Source organism: Geotrypetes seraphini, chromosome 2 (genome assembly GCF_902459505.1).
Source record: "Geotrypetes seraphini chromosome 2, aGeoSer1.1, whole genome shotgun sequence".
NCBI classification, from domain to species: Eukaryota; Metazoa; Chordata; class Amphibia; order Gymnophiona; family Dermophiidae; genus Geotrypetes; species Geotrypetes seraphini.
In genome coordinates, this window is record NC_047085.1 from 102571006 (window position 1) to 102598339 (window position 27334).

Here is a 27334-nt window from a genome sequence, read left to right on the forward strand (position 1 = left end):
TGGGGCTGAGGCTTCCTTTAGAATATATATAAGCATATATGGTCCAGGTTGGAGCACTTTTATATAGAAGATATTTGTGCATATACAATATACATAAAATACGGCAGGCATAAAATCATAACAAATATAAAAATGTAACTGTATAGACTAGACCCCAACAGGCTCTATGTTTCAGCTGGGATAGCCTTCCTCAGGGGTGTGTAAAATGGAAGCCCAGTAGATGGCGCCAGATTACTACTAATCCAAAAGGTACTGCTGAAAACAATAAGGTACTGCTCTCAAAGTCTGCTGTCAGACAGCGTTCTTTTTGGCACCGTAGCTGACAGCAAACTTTGAGAGCACTATCTTATTGTTTTCAGCAGTATCTTTTTAATTAGTAGTAATCTGGCACCATCTACTGGGCTTCCATTTTACATGTTTCAGCTGGGATAGCCTGAGGAAGGCTATCCCAGCTGAAACACGGAGCATGTTGGGGTCCAGTCTATACAGTTACATTTTTATGTTTGTTATGATTTTATGCCTGCCGTATTTTATGTATATAACACATATATGTCTTGAATATATGATGTTTTTAATAAATTGATTGTCCTCACAACAGTTACTTTGTGTCCCTTCCCTACTCCTTTTTTGTTCCCAAAATAAACTAAACTATACATTAAGCAAGATTGTTTTACTATTCAAGAAACAAGTATATCACAAGTTAGAATCATTGCTATCTAAATTTTTATAGAATAACAAAAATCTGCATATTTCCATTAAGAAACTTAAATGTACTAAATTGAATGGAGGGGTTAACTTTTCAATTTTTTATGAGTATCATATTGCATTCATATTACAACAAGACTCATGATGGATGATTGATTATGATGCATAAAATATGCCCACATGGTTAATTGATGAAAAAACATTGTTGAGGTCTTTTGAGTCTAAGATATCTGTCATTTGTGACAACCATGTGTGTGTGTTCTGAAGATCTGATAACTAGTGCAAAAACTATGATAACTGATAACTATGCCAAAAAAAATTTTGATTCGATTCGATTTTCCTGTCCAATTGGGTGTTTTTTTTTTTTCAAACATCCTGGTGGGTTTATTTTATAGCTTCTTCACCCCCTTTGCCCTCTCCTACCCACACTGGTGCTGTGGTGTAAACAAAATAAACAAACAAAAAAGACTTTTCCTCTCTCTGTTAAGTCCTAGCTTATGTTTGCGGTCTAACACCAGCTCTGGCAGGATACACGTTGCAAATCTGACATATAGTAATCACAAAACAGAAAAAAAAATGATTTTTTCTACCTTTTGCTTTCTGGTCATTATTCAAATCATGTTGGTCCCAGGCTCTGGTTGTCTTCTGATAACTCGCTTCTTTCTTCTTTCTCCGTACTAACCATCCATCTTCCATCTGTGTCCTCCCCTTCCATTTCCCTTCCTTTCCCCTGGTCTGGCATCTGTCTCGTTCCCCCCCCCCCCGCCCCCACACACATGTCCTGACATCTCTCCCTCCATGGTCTAGTATCACCTTTCCTTTCACTCCCTCCCATGGTCTTGGCAACTCTCTTTCCTCTCCTCTACCTTCCTGGTCTTCCTTCTCCCTCCTTCCCACTCTCTCTCTCCAATTGGGTGCAGCAGCAGCATTTCTCTTCCCCTTCCCTCTCACTCTCCTCCTCCACTGCTCTCCCCTCAGTCCTGCTGCAGCTTTCCCACTTCCATTTTAAGTCCAGCAGCACTCTCTTCTGTTCCCAATTCAGCAGCACCTCTTCCTCTCACCTCCCTCCATCACTCAACTTCAACAGTACCTCCCCCTCCCCTCCTCTCTACTTCCGTTTTCCCCACCAACTAGCTGCAGCACCTCTCCTTTCCATCCTCAGTGTAAGCAGCACCTCTCCTCTCCTACTAGCAGGGCTCCTCTCCCTTCCCTTTCCCTCCCCTCTGACTAGAAGCAGTACCTTACCCACTCACCTCCCAGGTCTAGCAGCACTACTCCCTCCTCTCCTTGCCTCCTATCAGCACCCCTCCCTCTTGTCTCCCTGGTCCATTGACACCATTTCCCCTTCCTGATTAACAGGCTCTCATCGGCTCTCACCGGCTTGTGGAGTCCCCGGCCTGACTCGGCACAGCCTGAAGTTCTGTGTTTGACTCCAGCCAAAGAAAGTTAAAAAGAAAAAAAAAACAGGCGATTTTTCAAACCCTCCCCGTAACACTAGCCTGGATTAGCAGCTGCACCGCTCTCTCCTTCCATAGCTTTAGCGAGTCAGTTCCCTCCAGCATACTCAGGGCCTCGTGACCGCGATGACAGCCGGGTGCGGGGAGGAGGGTTGGGCCCCAAATCAGAGAGGCCGATTTTTTTAAAATACACATCAATTTGAATCGATTCACCCAAAGTGAATCGGTGAACCGATTCAAATCGGAAATCGGGCAGCACTATTGATAATCAGTTCCACTAAAGAAGCAATATTGGAAGTTTACCATCATGCTAAGCATAAATGGATTAGCACAATATTAACTCTAATCTGGAATAACCCATATATCAAAATACAAGGCCATCCTATCAACTGGAAATCTTTGCAGTGGCTTAGAGTTTGGTATGTTGGTCAATTACATAAGAACTCAACCTATATTCCATTTCAAATTATATCAGAACAATGCAGCCCTCCTAAAAATCAACTTTACAGATGGATACAATTGTGTCACTGTATAAAAGCTAATATCTCATTTATGTCCTTGATTTCAGATACTCCAACCTAGCTACAATTATGGAATGCATACAGTGGCAGGGAAGAGCCTGTCACTGGTTTAAGAACATAAGAAGTTGCTTCCGCTGAGGCAGGCAAGAGGTCTATCTCGCCCAGCGGTCCGCTCTCACGGCGGCCCATCAGGCCCATTGCCTGAGCAGTGGTCCCTGACTATCCCTATGACCTACCTCTACTCCTATCTGTACCCCTCAATCCCTTTGTCCTCTAGGAACCTATCCAAACCTTCTTTGAAGCCTTGTAACGTGCTCCGGCCTATCACAGCCTCCGGAAGCGCGTTCCATGTATCCACCACCCTCTGGGTGAAAAAGAACTTCCTGGCGTTTGTTCTAAACCTGTCCCCTTTTAATTTCTCCGAGTGCTCCCTTGTACTTGTGGTTCCCCATAGTCTGAAAAATCTGTCCCTGTCTACCTTTTCTATACCCTTCAGGATCTTGAAGGTTTCTATCATGTCTCCTCTAAGTCTCCGCTTTTCCAGGGAGAACAGCCCCAGCTTTTTCAGTCTGTCAGTATATGAGAGGTTTTCCATACCCTTTATCAGTTTAGTTGCTCTTCTCTGGACTCCCTCAAGTACCGCCATGTCCTTCTTCAGGTACAGCGACCAGTACTGGACACAGTATTCCAGATGCGGGCGCACCATTGCACGATACAGTGGCAGGATGACTTCCTTTGTCCTGGTCGTGATACCCAACATTTTGTTTGCTTTCCTTGAGGCTGTGGCGCACTGTGCCGACCCCTTCAATGTTCTGCCTACCATCACTCCCAGGTCTCTTTCAAGGCTACTTACCCCTAGCAGTGATCCCCCCATTTTGTAGCTGAACATCGGGTTCTTTTTCCCTACATGCATGACCTTGCATTTCCTTATTTTAAAGCTCATTTGCCACTTTTTGGCCCATTCTTCTAGTGTCATTAAGGGAAGCCAGGGAGGGCAGATCAGTGGGGAAATGACAGAGAAGAGCAGGGGACCTGTTACACTTTCCTATCATTTCTTTTATAAAGCCAACACAAGCATTCAAGCTAAACCAGTGGCCTCAAACTTGTGGCCCAGGGGCCACATGCGGCCCACCAGGTACTATTTTGAGGCCCTCGGTATGTTTATCATAATCACAAAGTAAAATAAAACAGTTTCTTGATTATATGTCTCTTTAGCTATAAATTACAATATTATCATTAAGACTTAGCCAAAAGGAAAGATTTATAAACTATAAAGAGTTTTACTTCATGCAAAATTGTAATTTCTTTAATAAGACATTAACTATTTTTTCTGAGGCCTTCCAAGTACCTACAAATCCAAAATATGGCCCTGCAAAGGGTTTGAGTTTGAGACCACTGAGCTAAACCCCTTTGCAAACAATATGATACAACAAGGGTTAAAGAAAGGGGAGGGACTGAAAAGCTCAAGGTTCTCCCAGGAGCCAAAGAAAAACTAAAGGCATAGTGTGATAAACTGAACTCAGCTGTTCTCAGCAGGATTATCTGAAAACCTGACCTGTTGATGGGCCATAAGGACAGGGAATGTAAACAAAGGCCCTAATTTCTTTCCAGAGCAGGAGTCTGCTGTTAGGACAACAGAAGGCAACAGCTGGAGGAAAGAGTCTCCATTGACTGCAGGAATCTTGTCATGATTTGAGTTGGAAAAGAGATATATGAAACAATCAGAAAGGGATAGATTTACTATTGTTTAATGAAAATAAATTATGGATGGAATGCACTAGAAATAGTGCTGCAGTAACCGTTGCACAGTGACATCACTTTTGGGTACCATATTTTCATAAAGTTGTAGTTTTATTGCTAGATATACTGTAAAGGAGCAGCAATTAAAAAAAAAAAAAACAACCACCCAAAACAACTAAACATTGTACCTTGTGTAAAAAGAACAGGGTGAATTTTAAATCCTCCTCCAGTCTTCAGCTTTTGAGGCAGCTGTTCAAAATGGTAACCAGCAACATAGAAGTAAACTTTCAAGGCTTGACGGCTTCCTTCAGCTTGAAATGTAATTGGAGCATCTTCAAAATAAAATATTTTATGATTAGTGTTTACAAAAAAAACAAGCAAGAGGTAAATACATGTAATTTGTATTACCTAGGCAATGCACAGGCATTGGAATTTTGCAATGCACCAATGCACTATATACCCTTTTCTTCTATTTTGGACCTTCTGCACAAATAAATCACATAAAATTTTAGCAGATATGTTAAATTAGCCCTCAAGATAGGATGTGTTAGCATCAGTGGTCCAGTTTTGCACAAGGACAGAATATGGGTAATGCAAACTTTAAGTTAAGAAGTCCACAGGTTCTTGGTATTTTACAAAAGGCTTTATCAAATGCACAGACTTATGTAAATAACATATAAAAACACCAGCAAAACAGGAACATTGATTTTGCAAAAAAATAAACATGGAGAAACAGAACAAAGAAAATAAAAATGAGTAAAAATGTTAAATAACAGTTTTATATAATTGTGCGTGAGAGGTGCCTGCTGCTGAAAAATGTTACCATTTTCTTGTAGCACCATGGAAGCCTCTGAGTAATGTTCTTTTTTTAATTAAATTTTTATTTTTCAAAATAAATATATAAAGTATACAAATAATTATTATAAATATGCAAATATACATATATGCAAATATCCAAAAGATAACTTAAACATGAAACAAACTAGTTGTACGTATCACAGTTAATAAGCGGGAAGATAGTATTATTTATAAGTCAATACAACCAGTGTCTCATGTCAACCAAATCCAACAGGGCCAGTACATATAATTTCAACTGAGAGTATACATGAAAAGAATAGAAGAGAGTTCCCAATGAGCATCATACTGAGCATCCCAAGCGACTTAATTAACTGACAAAAAGTGACTCTAAATATATTTTATAAATATTACATTGGTATTACATTGAGATAATTTTATGTCAATGGTCCAAGTCACAATAAAGTTGAACAGGTCTCCATACTTTGAGAAAAGAACAAATAGAATAATGTTTTTCAGTTATTACACTTTCAAATTTGTTGGTTATGCATACAGTGTTCCAGCATACAATGTATTCTGCCTTAGATAAGTCCTTCCAACAGTGCAAGATGTTTTTAATAGCCAAGAATAATAAGATGTTAAGTAAACGAGCATTGGGTTCGGGCATAGAATATGTGAGACCATGTTGTCCAAGAATAATAATTTTAAGATATAAGGGTTCATTAATATTTAGAATGGTGGATATGGTGCTCCAGACTTTATCCCAATACAATTTAATATTTGAGCATTGGTATAACATGTGCAGCAGTGTACCTTCGAATTTTTCACAGGACCTGCATAGATTGGAGCCTTCTTTGAAAAGTTTATGTGGCGTTCAGTGGGATCGATGTAATAGAAAGTATATTGATTGAAAGAATGGAGCCGATCTAATAGATTTGAATACTCTGGTCCACACTTTCTACCAAAGCTCATCATCAGCGGAAATGTCTAAATCCGGATGCCATGCACTAGTGATATAGACCCAGGTGAAGTTTGTCTCAATAAAGCGTACCATTTAGAGGCAACACCTTTAAAAGGAGCTACAGTAATAATATTTTGAAGGAGATCAGGTATTGGCTTCAATTTTAGAAGTTCCAGAATTGAAGCACACACAACGAGTTTTAATTGAAGCCAATTAATATATTGATTGGCTGGTAGATTAAATTTATCGCACACTTCTTCAAAAGCCAACCATCGATTATTACATAAAAGATCTTGCAGTGTCCAGATATCATATTTTTGCCAAATAGGCCAATTCAAGATGATGTTGAATATCCGATTTTGCTCTTATAGCCACCAATAGCAGTTCCAGCGATAAATTAAAGAGAAACGGGGACAACGGGCATCCTTTACGGGTGCCTCTAGAGGGTTTGAAGAAATCAGAGAGGTGACTATTAATGGAAACTCTTGTTCTGGGATTTGAGTATAACATCATTATCATGTTAATAAAATGATCAGGAATACCAAATTTATGTAATGTAGCATACATAGAAGGCTATTCCACTCTATCAAATGCCTTTTCAGCGTCAAGACCTATTAGTGTAAATTTTTGAGTAGAGGACTGAGATGCTGCAATAACATTCAATAACATACGGGCATTATTAAAAGAGTGTCTACCATTGATAAATCCAGTTTGGTCTGTGGTAATCAGGAGTAGTATTACTTGTTGTAATCTTGTTGCCAGTATCTTGGCATAGATTTTAGCATTCACATTAATCATGGAAAGCGGTCTGTAATTGGTTACACACTGGGGATCCTTTCCTGGTTTAGGGATAACTATAATGGTCGCATCTGTAAAAGTACCTGAAGCAGCTCCTTGTGATATCAAATATGTAAAAAATTATTTCATGTATGGGGCAAGTATATGTTTAAAAGATAAGTAAAATTCAGTAGTAAACCCATCAAGGCCTGGAGATTTGTTCTTGGCCATATCATCAATTGTGTCAGCTATCTCACTTTGTGTGATTGGCAAAGATAGATGCTCTTGGGCTGAAGTAGGTAAAGATGGTAAGTCAATTCCATCTAAGAAAGTGTGAGATATTTTTTTTATTAGCTAGTTCAGAGGAATAAAGTTTTTCATAGTATCTTTTAAATTCCTGAAGAATAGTATCTTTTAAATTCCTGAAGAATCTCAGGTATCTTACAGCTGAGATAACTCCTGTGGCGTGCCACAGGGCTCCCCCCTGTCCCCCACCCTGTTCAATGTCTACTTCGCCTCCCTAGGAAACTTTCTGCAAAGCCTCAAACTCAAATTCTTTATCTACGCAGATGACATCACTATAGTCATCCCGCTAACCAGTTTCACACCAGAGCTCCTCACCTCCCTTTCAAGCATACTCAACCAGATAGAACACTGGATGTTATCCTACAGACTAAAACTAAACCCGGACAAAACAAAATTCTTCCTAGCGACCCCCAAAGACAAAATAAAAAACACCACAATTCAAGTAAAAGGATCCGTTTTCCTCCTCGAACAAACCTTAAAAATACTGGGAGTCACACTGGACAAACATCTATCCCTTGATAAACACACTGATATCACAGTCGGAAAAAGTATCTCGGTGCTCTGGAAACTCCGCACCATAACCATCCCTTTTTTAATAATTTCTAGCATCTTGTTTGCTTTATTGGTCACCACCGCACATTGGGTAGAAGGTTTCATCGAATTGTCTACAAGGACACTCAGATCTTTTTCTTGGGCACTAACCCCCAAGATGGACCCTAGCATCTGGTAACTGAGATTTAGGTTATTCTTCCCAATGTGCATCACTTTGCAACTGTCCACATTAAATTTCATCTGCCACTTGGATGCCCAGTCTTCCAATTTCCAATTTTTCACAATCTGCATATTCAGTCCAAAGTTTGTCTGCCAGAAGTCAAAATCCACATGCTGATAGCCCATGTTTATGCTATAAAGTCAGCTCTCAAGATCATGGCTAGACTGTTCTTACAGATGCTAGGACACTGGGCCACAGTAGAATCCTCTAACGCAGTTTAGTTAAAAAAAAAAAAAGGGGGTAAAGGTAAATGTTTAGAAACTTATCAAGGTAAATACATAAAAGGGCAATTCTCCTAGCAATCTTCAATTTGGAGAAAGAGAAAACTAGGATATTAAAATTATACTATAATTTCCAAGTAATGAAGAGAATAATAAGACAATTGAGCAAATTAATTTTCCACAGAACTTATACTCTACACCTGAACATGCCTGTGTGACAGTCACTTCCATGTTCTTTCTAGGAGGATAATTGTTTAAAGTAGTGGTTCTTAAACCTGTCCTGTGGGACTCCCAATCAGTCAGGTTTTCAAAATATCCCTAATGAATATACAGTACATGAGTGATATTTGTCTATAAAGTAGGCAGTAGGCATGCAAATTTCTCTTATGCATATTCATTAATACACAAACACCAATGGGATTTTTAAAATGCCTTTAATAGCTCTAGTTAATTATACAATGATTCCATACAAAAAGGAACTATATTCTTAAACCATATATTATATAAATAATTATCATGTATTCAATTTTTAAATTACTCATATATGGTGTAATAAAATATGAGTAATTTAATAATTGAATAAATGATAATTATTTACATAATATATGGTTTAAGAATATAGCTCATTTTTGTATGCATATTCATTAAGGATATCTTGAAAACACAACTGGCTTGGGGTCTTCCCCAGGACAGGATTAAGAACCACTGGCTTACAATTCTCTCTCACCAAATGAAAGACAGATGACTTTGCAGGTTATTTCTCAAAACAACTTGGAGGGAAATTGGTCCTGATGGTATACACTTTTCTCTGCTGGATCTGAGCACTGCTAATTTTATTTTATAATACGTAGTTTGCTCAGAAACTGAAATGTAACTGCAATACTATTCCGTGAATGGCAGCACTAATTAAAGAGCTCATTAGCTATGACAACAGATTTGTTGCTACATTCTACTTAAAATTCTGTCACAGTAAGCTTCCTTTTCCTTAGTATACCAGATGTCTCTCTTAACTGAAGAAAAGGTTGTGATGAAACTGAGGCTGATTCAGATTTTTTTTCACACATCTCAAGTCTTCCTTCTTGGAAAGGTAGAATGGCTCTTTTTTGGCTAGACCAGCAAGCTGATGAGGCAGACAGCATTTTAATTGAAGGTGCACCAGTGTCTTCAACTATGCCAAGTGGAAACCATGAAGTATTCCAAAGTGCAGATATAATAAATACAAAAGGAAGCTCATACACTGTTCCCACCAATAAGACAACAGGGGTTTGTAAAACATTGGTCACAGTTCAAGTTTCAAGTTTATTAGATGACTTGATTAACCGCTTAAACAAATTTCTAAGCGGTGTACACTTCAAATTTACATATGTTAGTGAACAAAACAGTCCATACAATTAATAAATAAAATTATTATGATAAAAATTAACATTACTAAACAATAGGTAAGAAGGGATGAAATACAATTCGTAAAGAAAAGAAGAGACATCAAGGGAAAATACAAGAGGGAAATAAGACATACAGGGGGAATAAAATAAACCAAAACAATAAGATAAAAGATTAACTTGCGAATGCATCTTTAAAAAGAAAAGTTTTCAACACAGTGCCATTCTTCTGCTTTCTGATGTGGAACAGTACAAGCCACTACTCTGTAGAATGATTTAAAAATGAAGCTATCCCTTACCAAGTCAGTCTGTAGAATATGAGCACATAGACCCGGATTCTCTATCTGGCACTGAATGTTTAGGCCCTAGTAGATGCCCAAGTTCAATAAAAAATGGAGTTGAAATGACGTTTTTAACTGATTTTCAAGGCACCTACCAGCACCTACAAAATTGGCATCGGAATTGCGCCTCTGTAATGTGGGCGTGGCTAACGCTGGAAGTGGCTATGTAGGCACAATTCACGACAAAGATAGATGCTGGAATTGTAGGCCTGGAAAAACCTGGCCTACATTTCCAGCGGCCATCTTTCCTGGAGGCACAATTCTCTATACAGTGCCTTCACATTTTAGGCGGCCACTAATATAGGCATCATATAGAGAATCTGGGCCTTAATATATCTAAAAGAAATATCATCTCATCTTGGAAAACAAAAATTCTATATTATAGTTTATAGATGATTTATTAAAACATCTCTAAAAAAACAACAACAACGAGGGGCCATTGAAAAGTTTTCAGCCCAGCCAACAAAGTGGGGCAGTCTCCATCAAGGACTAAACACTTAGTCCACTGATTTTCCACTTTTTTGGTTCCATCGGAAAATACGGAATGAAAAACCTGGAAAATCACTGGACTAAATGTATAGCCCTCGATGGAGACTGCCCCAACTTTATTGGTTGAGCTGAAAATTTTTCAGTGGCGCCTCGTAAGCTGTCTATAGACTGTTGCAGAAGAGAACAAGACACCAGGCAGTTACAATTACATATCCTCTGCATGTATAAATCTCTAAAATATTGGTATTTACATGTATAAGTGTACTCTTACCCAATAGGATGTCTAAGTGCTAATCTGTAACAACACTAATTTACATAATATGTAAATATATGGGGGCATATGCATGGGTGGGGCTCCTACTTAATGCATCACATACCGAATACTGTAAGTTGCCTGTATCCCTACTACATGTAGGTTCCCTCACTGTTCCTTCTAAGATAAGCAAGAGTCTTCCACCTACAGTCCTGCCAATAGAGGGTGCTGTTTCACTTTCACATTTTCAATAGTGAGGGACAGGCAACCTCTGCAGGATTCCCGTGAACCTGCTTGTCCTTAGCAATTGAAAACATAATATTCAAACACCATCACCCACTGACAGCAAAGCTCAGTTTAGCGGGAACAGTGATGCCAATACCAAGTTATAGAACCTGCTGCCCACATGCAGTTAAAGAACAGGCTCCTCCTACTGTGCGTCTTTCAGAATGGAAATCACTTATATTTTGATACTATTGAATCTGATTCTGCAGAACTAGCTTTATGTAACATGCTTTCTTGTCAAAATCATGCAGCAAAGCATATAGATACAACATCTCAAGGGAATTAAAACATGTACACTGTAAGCCGGGGCTGCCCAAGTCCACTCCTCAAGATCTACTGGCAGGCCAGGTTTTTAGGATATCCACAATGAATATACATGAGAGAGATTTGCCTGCACTGCCTTCTTGCTATGCAGATCTCTCTCTCATGCATATTCATGTGGATATCCTGAAAACCTGGCCTGCCAGTAGATCTCGAGGACCGGACTTGGGCAGCCCTGCTGTAAGCTATGTCAGATAGGCTTGACTCTAATGAGTTAAAATGCTCTGTTTCAAATGTGTTTTGTAATAGGTATAGTATCAAGAAATACATAGATTTTGGATATGCGGGATATTCATGTTTTAAATAAATAAAAAAAGGTTCAAAATTTGCAAAAATTCAGATTCAATAGTTAAGCACTTGAGTACCTGAAAAAATTCATATAAACCATTCTGAGCTCCCTTGGGAGAATGGTATAGAAAATTAAATAAATAATATAATATAACATAACATAAAAAATTATTTATATACCACAGTACCTTAGGAGTTCCATGTGGTTTACAAAAGAAAATTGAAACAGTGACAATAAAAACAAATGACCTAGAAATTACAAAAATGTCTTACGTAGGTTTTCAATAATTTTCTGAACTGCTGGTAAGAGACAGAGCTAACAGATTTACAAACTCTTTATCATAAGAAGCTGCCTGAAAAGATAGGAGTCATTGAACATAGCTCTTGTATAAACAACCCTTTACCGATGGAAAAGCAAACAAATTACATGTCTTGGGTGTTGTAAATTAATAAACAAAAAATGATCCATAAGATAATCAAGTGCTAAACCATATAAGACTTTATAGCATAAAGAACCAAACTCAGATCTGACTCTGGCCTCGACTGGTAACCAATGTAGTCTTTGGTAATAAGGTGTGACATGATCTGATTTTTTCCGATTCAAAAATTAATCGGACTGCCGCGTTTTGTATGATGTAGAGTTTAGGAAGATTTTTCTGGTAACCTGCTAAGTAAACTATATTACAGTAATCCAAAATACTTAGAATTAATGACTGTACCAACAGTCTAAAAGAAGAAACATCAAAATATGGTCTAATAATCTGTAATTTCCACAACAATATAGAAACTTTTCCTTACTAAAGCATCTGTATTTGAATTCATAGTGAGATTTTGATCTAAAATAACTCCTAGAATTCTTATAGTAGGATTAATTGAGTACAAAATTCCATTCAAATTTATACTTGTCTCTATTTCTTTCTTCTTGACATAGAAGAATTTTGTTTTTTCTGTATTGAGTTTTAACTTAAATCGGTCATCCATAATTCTACAGTTGTGACTGTGGTGGAAATTGACTGAATAGATTGAGAAAATGATGAATATATTGGAATTGCAATAGTAATATCATCAGCATAATTGTAAACTAAACTAAACCTTAAGTTTATATACCACATCCTCTCCATAATTATAGAGCTCGGCACAGTTTACAAGAGTTTAATAAAGGAAGGAGTAGCATAGAGGGGTTGGATGTTGAGTCCGGGGGGGAGAGAACATTACAATTTTGTGAAGATCCTAGTTTTGAGGTGCTTACGGAATAATTGGAAGGAGCCCAGATTCCATAGTGAAAATGACCTAGAAATGACCAAGAAAATGTCACACCTAACTTAGATAACCTATGTCCCAAAGATGACAAGTAGATCACTGGAACAAGCTTCCAGAGCAGGTGATCAAGGCCACCAGCGTTATTGACTTTAAGAATAAATGGGATGCCCTAGTAGGATCCTTACGAGGGTCGAGTTAAGGAACTAAGTCATTAGTACTCAGACTTAATGGGGTGGGTCAGTAGAGTGGGCAGACTTGATGGGCTATAGCCCTTTTCTGCCGTCATCTTTCTATGTTTCTATATTCAAGATTAAAAGAGACCAAATCGGATCTGGTGGGTACAAAAATGCAAAAAGCCCTGAAACCATTTAAGGACATTACCAGAAATGCTCAAAGCATCCAAACATCTAAGGGCTCCTTTTATCAAGCCGCGCTAGCCACTACCGCCTCTTTTTGAGCAGGCGGTAGTTTTTGGCCAGCGCGAGGATTAGAGCATGATGAAAAGTCGCTAACCCCGCTAGCTCAGCTTAATAAAAAGGAGCCCTAAGTAGTTGACAGTGATTAACAAGATCAAATGCACTGCTTTGGTCAAATTGTAATATCAATGCCCCAACACCTTGACTAAACAGACTGTACACGAAGTCTAAAAGGGATGCAAAAACAGTCTCTGTACTATAAAGAGGACAAAAGCCCAACTGAGATGACAAAAACAACTTCAACTCCTTTAGTGCAGATCATCCTCTAATTCCATATGCAAATTGCTATCGCCTAATAATAAGCCAGAGATGCTTTTTTTGAGTTTATATTATATAATTCTGCATCTACAGTTCACAGCATTAGTTAATCCAGCTGCCAGGCGAAATGTAAAACAATATGCAAGTAAATGAATCCTTCAAAAATTGACTACTTACTTTACAAGATAAAATTTGAGATCCTTATTTTACTTAGAATCTAACATTGTAAAATCAAAACTATCCTTTACATTCTAACAATAGCTAAACCACCTCCTCTTCTATCTTCTATTCTCCCTACTTAGAGAAACTATCTTATACCCAGGTGGCAGCAAATCTTCTATGATAGGATCATTATCTGAAGTTAACCAAGTCTCCGTAATAAACAAGCAACCTAACTGTTGTTCTTCAAGCCAATCTTTGATTAAAGGTGCTTTGTTCCTTACTGATCTTGAATTTAAATAAGCACTAGGAATGCAATTGAAATCTGCAGTGCTGAACAAATTAATTGAATTGACTAACTTCAACACTCGATCTCCACGTTGTTTAAAACGAGCAGGACCATTATGCTGACCATTAAAAAAAACTTCAATAGGATGAGGTCCGCCGTACCCAGTGCAATCTATCAGCGTTCGAACAGATGAATAGGGTTTAACAGTTTTATCTAGTCTAAAGGAAAAATAGACTGTAATCAATTCTTTAAGTGCAGATGACACCTCACTACATTTAAAACACAAAATATAATATAAGTGTTAAAAGTTGCTGGGGGGGGGGGAGAGGGAGCACAACCTTTTTTCACCTCTGACCACTGAAAGTAACACACTTTTACTGGCTTCAAGCTAGTGAGATAAATGCTCCGACACTCATAAAAATTCTTATGAGGGTTGGAGCATTTACATCACCGGCCTACGGTTGAAATATCTACCATGGCTTTGGAAAAGGAGCCCTTTATTTTTAAGAGATATATCAATTATTGCTAAAATACAGCTCTACAGCGTAGTAATATATTTTCATATTTTTGCTTAACGTTTAATATGCAAACTGTTCAAGAGACATAAAATAAATGCAATCTGACTAGCAAACAATGGGTTTTTTTGACACATAATAAAAATTATTATAAAAGTACCATTCTAAAGACTCACTTGCAACTAGTGGTTCGTGTTCTGATTGTCTAAAATGAAATGTAACCTTTTCAAGGTCAAATAACGCAACCAGGGTATCTTCTAGCATGGCCTGTTCATCTGTCTAGAAAACAGGACAGAGAATAAAGAGAAACCATGATTATTGTATTGAAAGCTCATTCCCTACTAAAAGCCATAACATATATCAAACTACAGTAATTGATTCCTAACAGTGGCTGAAAATTGATTTGCTTTTATTAGGCTCCTATTCCATCTACTAGATAAGTAGGAGTAATCTATTTTACAGTTACAACCCTATTACAGCTCAAACTAAATTATATTTTTAATTGTACCTTATACAAGTCAGCAAGTGTGTTAATTTTCTATATTCTGCTAATACTTTCCTAAGTGGAAGGGCTTAAGTGGTTAAGGCTCTTCAACAACCTGGGCCAATCAGGGCCCGGGAAGGGGCCTAAGGCTCTGATTGGCCTGGATGCCCCGTAGGAGGGGCCTTAGGCATCTGGGCCAATCAGAGCCTTAGGCCCCTTCCCGGTGCATCCCAGGATGCACAGGGGAAGGGAAGGCCCCTTTTGAAGAGGCGGGCTGGGCCAGCTGGCTAGAGGGAGTAGGCATCCCTCTGGTCAGCCATCTAATTCAAGGGGCAGGGGACAGGGGACGGGGGTGTGGCAGTGGGAGAGAATGGGCACCTCTCTCACTGCTGGGGGGGGGGGGAGGGTTTGCTTGGCAGCAGGAGAGAGTGGGCATCTCTATATTGAAGTTCATCCAAACAGTAAGGGGCCATATTGTGGGTAGGATTAGGGAGGGCCCAAATTTAGGATGTCCTACAGACGTGTCCAAGATACACCCAAGTTCTAAATTAGACCTGTTTTAATCAGATCAAGGGTATAAAGGGGTGCCCTGAATGAGTAGCTGGAGGGATTAAGGCATGACCCCCTCAAGAATCCCCCAATGGTTACTGTTCCCCTCCGTCACTCCTACAAGTGACATTGGAAAGAAAAATGAGGCTCCCTGACATGAGGAATTATGATAATTCTGAAAAGAGCAGCAAGCAGATCTGAAGTATAGCCTTGTGGTCAATGCAGTGGAATCATAACGCCAGGGAACTACTGTACTGTAGGTTCAAATCCCAACTCTTTTATTTAACCTTTTAATTGCCAGTCTTCCAGAAACAAAGATATATCTACTATACCCAGGGTGGATAAAACAAAATCAGATTTTTAAAATTTAAATTAAATTTTTGTTAAATAAAATGCTTTTGAGGATAAATCTATTTAAAGATAATTTTCTAGTCCAAAAGTCATTCATCATGAAATAAGAATTATTTTTTAATTATGTAGCATGAGACTCTATATTCATGCAATGTTTACATTTTTTTGGGTAAATGAATTCCATTAATCCATTCACAATGTCAGGGAGAAAGAAGTAGCCTAGTGGTTAGAGCTATAGCCTCAGCACCCTGAGGTTGTGGGTTCAAACCCCATACTGCTCCTTGTGACCCTGAGCAAGTCACTCTATCCTCCATTGCCCCAGGTACATTAGATAGATTGTGAGCCCACTGGGACAGATAGGGTAAATGCTTGAGTACCTGATCATAAACTGCTTAGATAACCTTGATAGGCAGTATAAATATACCTTAAAAAAATGTTTAAATCAAATCCATTCTGACTATACCTAAATTTTAAAACCACCTGTAAGCCTGAAGACTACTGAGGTGGTGCACATTTGGGTACTTCCCTGTCTCTGGAGGGTTCATCATTTAAAATAATAGAATTGCAGTGGAATATGAACCTGGGTACCCTGAATTAAAGGCTATTTCTTTAAAAATGCTACCAGACAAATGTCCTTGTCCTTTTTTTGTGTTCATAATTTGGATTATTTATTTTGGAAAATGGCTGTTCATTTTGGATGTTCTCACATATTCTCAAACAGGAATCCCCAATGTTTTTCCTCTTTGAAAATGGCCGTAAGATGGATGGGGGCAGGGGTCGGGTGAGTTGGATGTTGTGAGCATATGTCCTAATTCTGAACATAAGAACATAAGAATTGCTGCTGCTGGGTCAAACCAGTGGTCCATCATGCCCAGCAGTCCACTCACATGGCGGCCCTTTGGTTAAAGACCAGCACCCTAACTGAGACTAGCCCTACCAGCATACGTCCTTGTTCAGCAGGAACTTTGTCTTGAATCTCTGGAGGGTGTTTTCCCCTATGACAGACTCCGGAAGAGCGTTCCAGTTTTCTATCACTCTCTGAGTGAAGAAGAACTTCCTTACGTTTGTACGGAATTTATCCCTTTTCAACTTTAGAGAGTGCCTTCTCATTCTTCCTACCTTGGAGAGGGTGCACAACCTGTCCTTATCTACTAAGTCTATCCCCTTCAGTACCTTGAATGTTTCGATCATGTCCCCTCTCAATCTCCTCTGTTTGAGGGAGAAGAGGCCCAGTTTATCTAATCTTTCGCTGTACAGCAGCTCCTCCAACCCCTTAACCATCTTAGTCACTCTTCTCTGGACCCTTTCGAGTAATACTGTGTCCTTCTTCATGTACGGCAACCAGTGCTGTACGCAGTACTCCAGGTGAGGGTGCACCATGGCCCGATACAACAGCATGATAACCTTCTCCGATCTGTTCGTGATCCCCTTCTTTATCATTCCGAGCATTCTGTTCGCTCTTTTTGCCACCGCCGCACATTGTGTGGACGGCTTCATCGACTTGTCGATCAGAACTCCCAAGTCCCTTTCCTGGGAGGTCTCTCCAAGACTTGAACATTCTTTCAAAAATGCCTTTCGTTGTCTCATAACACTCTCATACAGTTCTTTAAAATGTACTTAAATCTATTACACTGTTCGTTTTACAAAGGTTTCTGTCCCAAATAACATTAGGGTAAAGTTTTTAAATTTGTTGAGCTATCAACACATATATCTATAATTTTGCAAGTAATTTACAAGCAAGACTCAAATATAAAATGATGCTTACAATTTCATTGGAAGAAAGAGACCTACTCTCAATTTTTGGAACGGTCTTGAACCTACGGGCTTTCAAGTTTGCACTACTTAATTAATACTAGTTAGAAACACCAATGGGTTCTGAAAATTTAAAAAATAGCAGACAAAAAGTCAGAAGTTCACCAGGGCTAGTCAAGCATACAGCACCCTAGAGTGCCTGCAAGGTTACCCACAAACATCACATAACGCCATCCTCTAGCTCTAGCTCAATAAGCTTTTTTTGTATATATATATAAAAATCTAATAAATATGTATTCAGAAGTGCAAAAATTGATAATAGTAATAATAAAGTGTCCAAAGTGTCAAGTGCAAAATTACAGCATTCCAGAATTTCAACAAGCACAGAAAAGTGCAAAAATGAGCCTTGTGAAAGCAGGAAATCACATATGTCCAATAAACTTAAACTACCATCTATATGGACTTATCTCAGAAGCCGCCAACCATCTAATAAGAGGGTCTGTTGTCCGGGAGTGCCAACTGATCGCCCTACAGAGCCCCGTTTCGTATCCTTCATCAGGGGCAAACTCAGGGATGTCTTCCACCAAAGGTTAAATCAAACGCTGTACTCTGCACCGTTCCCCCTCACTGCCAGGCTCTGTACCCTGTCCCACCACCCTGTGCTGTACCCTCTCCCCATCACCTCCTTGCAGCATCCTATCTTCCTTGCAGTTGTACTAATCCTCTCTTTCATCCCATCTTTGACCTGTACTTTCAACTCCATTACCCCAGTGCCTTCCTGAATCCCCCCATCACTATCCTCTCCTTGTGCTACCCTAGTCCTTGTTACGTTCTCTACACAACAGACGCATCCTATCTCCTTAATACACCATCTTCGCCCCATCACTGAACTGACCTAGCCCTGTTTTTGTACCCCCATCTTCCATCTTCGGGCTGAGCCCACTCCCTCCAGCACAGTGGAGCAATCACGAGCACACACAAGCAGCCGACTCTTATCACAAAGCGCGTTCCATGCCAAGTGTAAATCCAGGCTGTTTCCAACAGCCAATCAAGGTTGCGAGGGCAGCAGGTCAGGTAACCGGACTGGGAACCAATCAGGCTGCTTGAGAGAACACCGAGTGGTCTTCCGGTGATGTAGCCTAAACTGTGGGAGTGCGGGTTTGAGAACATTCATCATTGGCGGCTTGATACGTGGGGACAGGATAGTGGTATGGGGGGGGATGAGGTGTGTGCAAAAAATTGTTATATTCACTCCATAAGATGCACAGACATTTTCACCCATTTTTTATGGAGTGAAAAATACGGTATGTTCTTTTTCGTGATAAATTGTAGTTCTACCCTCCATCCTCTCACTCGTTTGTTATGGTTAATATCTGTCATTTATATCATTGGTCTCATATGCTTTTATTTTTATATTATCCTTTGTCTCTATCAAATACTTGTTTATTGATAACTTATTTTTATATATAAAAACTTCTAAATTCCTAATTTTAAACTACAAGTTGTTTTTTTTTAAAGTAGTGATGTAGCAAATATTAAATCTGAATAGAAGTTGTTTCTGAATAGAAGTTGTAATAGCTGGTTTTTCTTTTCTAATAGTGATGGCTAAATGAGAATTAACCACTAGCATGTATAGCTGAAGATCTCCCGAGGAAGTTCATATTTGAGTGAAACGGAGACGCTCCGTTGAGCAAAGCAGAGCACGAGCATAGCAGAGTATGACAAGGAATTCAGCTTTGAGCCGTTTATACCAGCTGAGCTAATCCTGAAGACACATTATACAGCTAGAAGCTAATAAGCTAAGGGGCTCATAATCGAAAGAGAAAAACGTCCAAAAACTGGCCTAAGTCGGCACTTGGACGATCATCAGTCAAAAACATCCAAGTGCCAATAATGAAACCGGGTTTTGGACGTATTTATAAACGACCTAGGCCTTCATAGTGCCGCTGAACGACCATAGCTAAATGGGGCATGTCAGGAGGAGTGTTGAGGGCGGGATTTGGGCGGGACGTGGGCAGACTTAGACTTACTGCATATATAACCGAAAGTTATACAGCACAGGATCGACAGAACTTGGATGTTGTGACTTAGACCATTTAAAACATGGTCTAAGTCACAAAAACCCACCTAAAGTCACCAGATTAGCACTGCAAACACATAATACAGACCCCCACACACTACCCCAGTGATCACCGTGTCCCCCCTCCTAAAAATATTGTTCACAACTTGAAAATTGTGCCTCTAGAATATCATCACCTGGCAGCCTGGCATAGGAAAGCCTAGCCGTGTTGCACAGAGGCATCTTAAGCCATCTTGGGGGTAGGTTAGAGACCCATGGAGAGGAGAACCCATGCCCATAAGCCCCTGTAATCACTGCATTGCTATTGAATATCAATATTGATATTGCACTCCCCTATACATCCCCAAAACCCTTTTTTACTGACATTTAAGTGGCTCCTGCAGCCATAAGGTCTATTGGGGTGGTAGATAAGTGGGTCTAGAGGATTCTGGAGGTGGTTTGGGGGGCTCACCATGACCTTTAAGGGAGCTGTAGTGAGATGAAGACATGGCATATTTTTTGTGAAGTTCACAGCAGTGCCCTTTAAGGTATCCCACTATTTAGGTGCAATGTCTGGGTGTTCAGTCCATCACTTTGCAGACCCCTCCCACATCCAACACGGTTTGTTCTATGTGTTTTTGACTTCGACAAAAAGTTGGACGAAAATGTGGTATAAAGATGGACAATTTAGCGACTTGGCCGATCAGATCAGCAGGACGTATACTTAGACGATTTTCGAAACAAAAAAAAATTTGGAAGTATTTTTTGAAAATGTGTCCTAAGCTGTTTTTTCTTTGGATGACTTGCAACTTAGATGAAAACGGACTTAGACGTTCCTTTCGATTATGCCCCTCCACATATTTTAGGCTTTATGAAATTAATAAGCCTGAAGAGTGAAACAACTTCTATTCAGATTTAATATTTGCTGCATCACTACTTTAAAAAAAACTTATACTGTAGTTTAAAATTGGGATTTTAAAAGTTTTTATATAAAAAATAAGTTATCAATAAACAAATATTTAATAGAGACAAAGGATAATATAAAAAGAAAGGCATATGAGACCAATGATAGTTCACAGGTGGTTGTTCTGTCAGGACTTGTTCCAAAGACAGACGGCCGTGAACACTTGAGGTCTTTTAGCCTTCAAAAATAAGTATATCAAAATCAGTATTTATACATAAGTTTTTGTAAAGAATTACTTCTTACGTTCATCACAACAAAAGGGTTATTGGTCTTTGACTTATTATTTTGAGGATAATTTGTCATTTATATGTTACAAGATGCCTATTTTTATATTGTTAATCGCTTATAAATTTTTTATAAGCCTTTTTAGCAAATTTTTAATAAAACTTGAAAGAAGAGAGGGGGAATGATAGACCACTTTGTGAGGGGTCAGAACTAAGGAGAGATGTTGGAAAGATAGGGGATGGTAAAGAGGATATGCTGGATATGGGAGGAGAAATAGATTGATAGGTGATAGAGGAGAGATGGTGGACTAGGGAAAGAGAGAGAGAGAGAGAGTTGGCAAACAATAGGGTAAGAGAAGGGGGCACCATGGTAGGAGAATGATCTGATGGCAGATTGAAGGGTCAACCATTGTGCCTACTTAGCTTATACCCAGTGTGAAGCCTCCCTCGAGTTTTGAATTTCTGTCCAGATTGAAATTTCAAGTTTATTAGTGCTTGATATACCGCTTTACATTCCTAAGCAGTTTACATCATGCAATGGTAAAAATTAAAAAGCAATAAAATAGGGGGGTGTTACATATAGGAATACACTGTTAGACAAATCACTTAAACAGCTACACTGGATAGAAAAGGGAAAAAAGGATAGAATTACATTGCTTAAAAAAATTAAAAAAGTGGTGGGAAGGGAAAAAACAAAAAGGACATGCTACGAATTGTATGTCATGCTCTGGGTCTAGGTCTCGTACGCCTCTTACAGAGAGAGGTTTTAAGCATTGATTTGAATTTAGAGGAATTAGATTCTTGCCTCAGCATGAGTGGCAACGAGTTTCATAATGTTGGGGCTACCACTGTTAGAATTGTTTTTCGGGTCGTGTCATAAAATATTTGACGAGCAGAGGGTATTGCAAGAAGGAATTGCTGGGTCGATCGAAGTGGTCTGGAAGTAACATACGGAACCAAGAGTCTAACAATGAAAGCAGGTGAATGGTTAGATAATACCTTACTGGTGAGAAAAAAGTATTTTAAACGTTATTCAGTGGGATATGGGTAGCCAATGTACCTTTTTCAGAAGTGAGGTGACGTGATCAAATTGGGCCTACTTAGCTTATATCCAGTGTGAAGTCTCCCTCAAGTTTTGAATTTCTTTCCAGTGTGAAATTATTTTAAAAGAAAGAGGTTTTATGCCACTGCCACCCCTCACCCCACCCCCACCATCTGCTATTTAAATTAAAGAGTAGAGCAGCAGCTTGACCCTCAAAGCCAAAAGCTCAAGGAGAGAGGGAAGTCCACTCAGGAAATGTAGTAATAAAGAAAATACTATGTGCTAGATAATTCATATTTGGAATAATTTGTGTGGACAGGTATCACACAGATGATAGACTGGGACTTTGTGTCAAAAAGGAATAGATTTGCCCAAACACTTACCCCAAAGGACTAGTAATTATAAAAGAGATCACATAGCACTTAAAAACAAATGTGTAGAGTACTACAGTGTACATTTAATATTGTACAACTTCAGGACAGGAAGACTGCTTCAAAGAAGTGTTTGGTTTGCAACTTGTAGCACCTCATATGTAGCACCTGAGTGATTGTTTGAAGGGACCTGTATGCAGGGCCATTAAGAGAAATCCCTTTCAATCCTTCTCCTCCCAAAGAGAACCTGATTCCTTCGAGAAGAGTGTATATGCATTCAACAAATGGGAGAGGATCAAGAGCAAATAAATGTTCTGTGGGGGCCCTGGAATATAAAGCCTTCAACAGAATACAAATACATTGGAAGCTTGGTTTATGAGCATAATTTGTTCCAGAGGCATGCTCGAAAACCAATTTACTCGTATATCAAAGCGAATTTCCCCATAGGATGTAAGGGAAACTCGCTTGATTCGTTTCACCTCCTCCCGCCCTTCCCGTGGCCACCGGCGCTGCTCTACCTTACCCCCCCCCAGGCCACCAGCGCTGCTTCACACACCCCTCCCCATGATCCGACATCCCCCCCACTCGCGTCGCCCCCTCCCTGCCACAATCTGGCATTCCCCACTCACCCAACCACCCACCAAAACACATTTGCTTACCCCCATCTGGCTCTCTCACAGAGAGCGAGAACTAGAAGGCCTTGAGCATGCGCAGATGCTCAAGGCCCAGCATAAGGAAGAGGGAAGATCGCTGGGCACCAGCACCGACATGTCCTGTGCGTTGGTGCTGGTGCCAGTGCCAGATGGGGGTAAGCAAATGTGTTTGGGTGGGTGGGTGGGTGAGTGGAGGATGCCAGATCATGGCAGGGGGGGCAATGTGGGATGCGGGATCACGGGGGGAAGGGGGGGTTCTTGTAAAATCGAGTCAAGCTCGGTTTCCGAGGCGCCGATTTTGCAAATGTTTTGTTCGTCTTGCAAAACACTCACAAACCGGTGCACTCGTAAACCGAGGTTTGACTGTAATAAGATCATAAGTAATTAAAAGTAAACTTTTAAAACCCCCATAAAATATTAGGCTCTTTATCAGTAATATTCCAAGATGAAATTCAAAGCTGATAATCTATGATGCACATGGAACAATCCAGAAATTGCTAGAATCCTATTCTGCTACTAAAAATGAACTCAAGTGAATTTTGTTATCATGAACCTTAACCAAACCCAGTTGATAAAATGGAAAAGTTAAGATTTAAAATAAAAACAAATGGACTGGAAGAAAACAGAAATGAAGTAAAAAAAAGAAAATGATAATGAAAATGAAAATAAAATGGAACTCTAGTCCTGTATTTCCATTCAATTTTACTTTGCTACCAATAGTCATTAGTCTTTACTATTCCAATAGATTTAAGATGTCTTACCAGGCTAGGTGACAAGAGAGACTGGAAGTGGATGAGGACTCCTGCATTAGCTATCTGCTCCAGCCATCTTCTACTGGCCTCATTAGTTTCCATCTCATATTCCTTGCTGCTGTCAAACGTTTGATTCAAGGCTGCCAGTAACTGCTCTGAGAAAGCACAGATTGTGGCCACCAAACTTTGGCAAAAGACCATGTCACGCCTGAGTTGTATCTCACTGTCTGTTAACCAAAAACAAATAAATAGATAAAACAAAAATCAAATAAGAAAATTATTTGATGTTAACTGTTTTTCTAGCAAATCTTAACACCAAAAGTAGAGCTGTTGAAGATCCCAATCTCAAATAATCACATCTATGATGTTAGAAATATTGATAAACTTTATATCCTGGCTGTAAGCTTGTACATGAAAAGAGGGAAAAAGACCTTAGACACCCTTCAAATCATTTCAAACTGGTCAATTGAATGGGACATCCATTTAATCATTGGTCATTAAAAAAAAACAACCTCTTTTCATTATTTATGGGGTCTTTTTACTAAGGTGCGCTAACTGATTTAGCATGTACTAAAGATTAGTCAGTGCGCCTTATAAAGGACCCTATAAATAACAATTGTAATATGAGTTCAAAATCAAAAGACTTAGCTTGGTTGGACTATACGTTGGACCATTTCTTCTGCAGTGCCACATTGTTATTTTTGTCGGATAACAATGTTAGTTGTATCAGTGTAATGTTTTACTAATTACACACACTTTTGTGTGAGAAGCCTTTTCCCAGGGATTGCTTGCCTTTTCCCAGGATCTTAGTTTTAAGATCTAGTCTCTGATTTTTATATTTTGTATGGTAAATTAGTCAAAATAATTATAGATACTGTGTGTCTGATTGTGTGTTTGTTTTAGGAAGAAGCTTTATTTGGTTGGTGATGGAGGGGGGAACTGGTCTTGATACCAGTCTTTATATTTAAACACTTTCACTGATCTCCTGTATAAGCCTAGGGTGAAACGGGTCCTGTTGGTATCAGGATTCCTCCAACCAAGCTGTCTTTTGATTTTGAACTCATATCAGAATTGCTATTTATATAATGGAAAGGTTTTTTTTTTTAATGACCAGTGATTAAATGGATATCCCATTCAATTGACTAGCTTTGGCTGTTTGAAATGATTTGAAGGGTATCTGAGGTCTTTTTCCCCTCTTTTCATGTAGAAGCCTACAGCCAGGATATAAAGTTTATAGATATTTTTAACATCATAGATGTGATTATTTGAGATTAGGATCTTCTACAGCTCTATTTTTGTTCTTATGTTCTTACTTTTGGTGTTACCTTTTGATCATAGTTCGTAGAGGTTTTGTCTGTTATTTCTTTTTTTTTCTAGCGAATCTGACGTGTGCATGCTTCCTTTTTTTTCTACAGAATAGATACAGCAAAGGAGTGACAGTCCAGGCTTCTTCTCTAGCTCTGCAAGCCTTCTAAACTGAGATTATTAACAATAGTGCCAGTTGTTGTGGTGGCTTTTAGTTACGCAGATCCCTGCCCCTTTGGATGTAGACTGAGGACACCAACTCATCTCCATAGACAGGGATGCAATGTGGCTCCACCAGATTCAATGAGGTATCCGTAATCATTCTCTTTCCATTTGAATCAGGACTGCAAGTAACACAGTGACTAAGAGGCGATGTCAAAGCAGTAGGGATTAACCAAATGCTTGTCTACAAATTGCTAACACTGCAGTGCATAGACCATCAAGCCTCTTTAAAGCAATAATGACTTGGTCACATGTAGTTTGAGCTTTTTAAAAGTAAATTTTATAACATCCTACTTTCAGCCTCGGTGTCTCTATAAAATATTAGGGGTAAACTAGCAAAAATAGTGGTTAGATTGAAGCCACGAATATCTGTACCTGCTCAGGAGTAGACATAAATGTTAACAAATTGAGTATAGATGTAAATGATAACTCAATCTGCGCTCTGCCCAAACTCTATCCCAGAACATGGTTACATGCAGGTTGCGTCACTGTGTGTAAATTTACACATGTAATCATTATGATGATGTTACAAAAGCCCTTTATAAAATTACTTCCTTTATGAGCTTGCATAAGAAAAGTGTAGGGCTCTGTCAATCCATTGAGTTAGTTAAGTAAGAAGCAGCCACCCACTTTGATAGTGGAAACTGTATAGCACTTACTTGTTTTTTGCCAGTGAGGTTAACGCCTGTCAACCATCTTTGTGGAGGTGGGAGGGCTCCTGTCTGAGGCTTTTTCCTCCAATTTTTTAACTGCACACTATAATTAAGCCTAAGCTACGCTGTCTATTTTCCACTTGACATAGCATATTGCTCTTGTGAAAGTGTATTCTGGATAGAACTTACTATCAAACATCTGAGGTTGGTCAGCATGTAAATGCCACAATGAAATAAAAATAATTAATATATTAATTAAATAAAACAGAGGTAATACCAACTAGGTATTCATTTATTTTCTGGTAATATACATGAAAAATAAACAAAGTAAAATTAAAGATCTTCATACAACTTAAGTCAGCTTTATAAACATAAAACTACAGTATTCTTAAGAGACTGAATTGAAAATATCACAACCAAAATTATTCAGTTGACAATGAGGGCTATTTTCAATGGGATATCTAAGTCTGACTTTGGACGTTGCCAGCATTTTTATATGAATCTTACAAAGGAATGTCCTCCCAGTATTCAAAACTATATAACCAGTCAGAAAGGAATCCTGGCAGGTTAAATATTAGTATATCCGTGTGTAACCACGGATATGCAGAGGGAGATAACCAGCTATCTCCTGCTGAATAATTGCAGTTAGCAGCTAGTGACTAAGCAGCTATATTGTGCAACATAGCTAGCTAGGCACGGACATTCAGCGCCAAACTATCTAATCTAATTTAATCTTAGATTTTTTATACCGATTCATCTCAACAGAAGGGCTCGACTCAGTTAACAAAATATTAATAAAATTATACAGGAGATTAGAACAGAAACCATGGACTCCTTTTATCAAGCCAAGCTAGCGTTTTAATGCGTGTAATACCGCACGCTAAACCACCGGCCGCGCTAGCCGCTACCGCCTCCTCTTGAGCAGGCGGTGGTTTTTAGCCAGCACGGGGGGTAACATGCGGTTTGATAAAAGGAGCCCTATATCTTTTAGACCAAAATTTTATCTTTTATGATTGATTATTTAAAAAGAAGGATCATTTGTAAATTTCTGAAATAAATATGTCTTTAGTACTTTACAAAAAGTGGGTAGATGAGAGAGAACTCTAATTATAGAAGGAAGGTCATCCCAAACTTTTATGAATAAAAAAAGAAAATGATCGACAAAAATTGGCCATGGTTTTTATTCCCTTAACAGTGAGAAAGCCAAGTTTATATTTCTGAGAGCTCCTAGAATTAGAGATTTCTTGTGAATTAAATGAGACAGGAACCAAAGGAGAAAAAAATACCATATAGGATTTTGAAAATTACAGTTGCACATTTAAATTGGATCCTCCAGCAAACAGGAAGCCAATTAAGGGCTCTTAGTAAAGGTGTGACATGATCAT

The 27334-nt window shown here is 39.0% G+C and overlaps 1 protein-coding gene across 3 annotated transcripts in view; it reads right to left on the reverse strand.

Annotated features, from left to right (window-relative positions):
- Window positions 1–27334, reverse strand: part of PREX2 (phosphatidylinositol-3,4,5-trisphosphate dependent Rac exchange factor 2) — a 628296-nt gene that overhangs the window by 129602 nt on the left and 471360 nt on the right. For all 3 annotated transcript variants that reach the window (XM_033933977.1, XM_033933976.1, XM_033933978.1), the window contains 3 exons: window positions 23779–23996; window positions 14745–14847; window positions 4612–4755 (listed from right to left, as the gene is read on the reverse strand). In XM_033933977.1, coding sequence (XP_033789868.1) covers window positions 4612–4755; window positions 14745–14847; window positions 23779–23996 — 465 coding nt within the window. The remainder of the gene's footprint in view (window positions 1–4611; window positions 4756–14744; window positions 14848–23778; window positions 23997–27334) is intronic.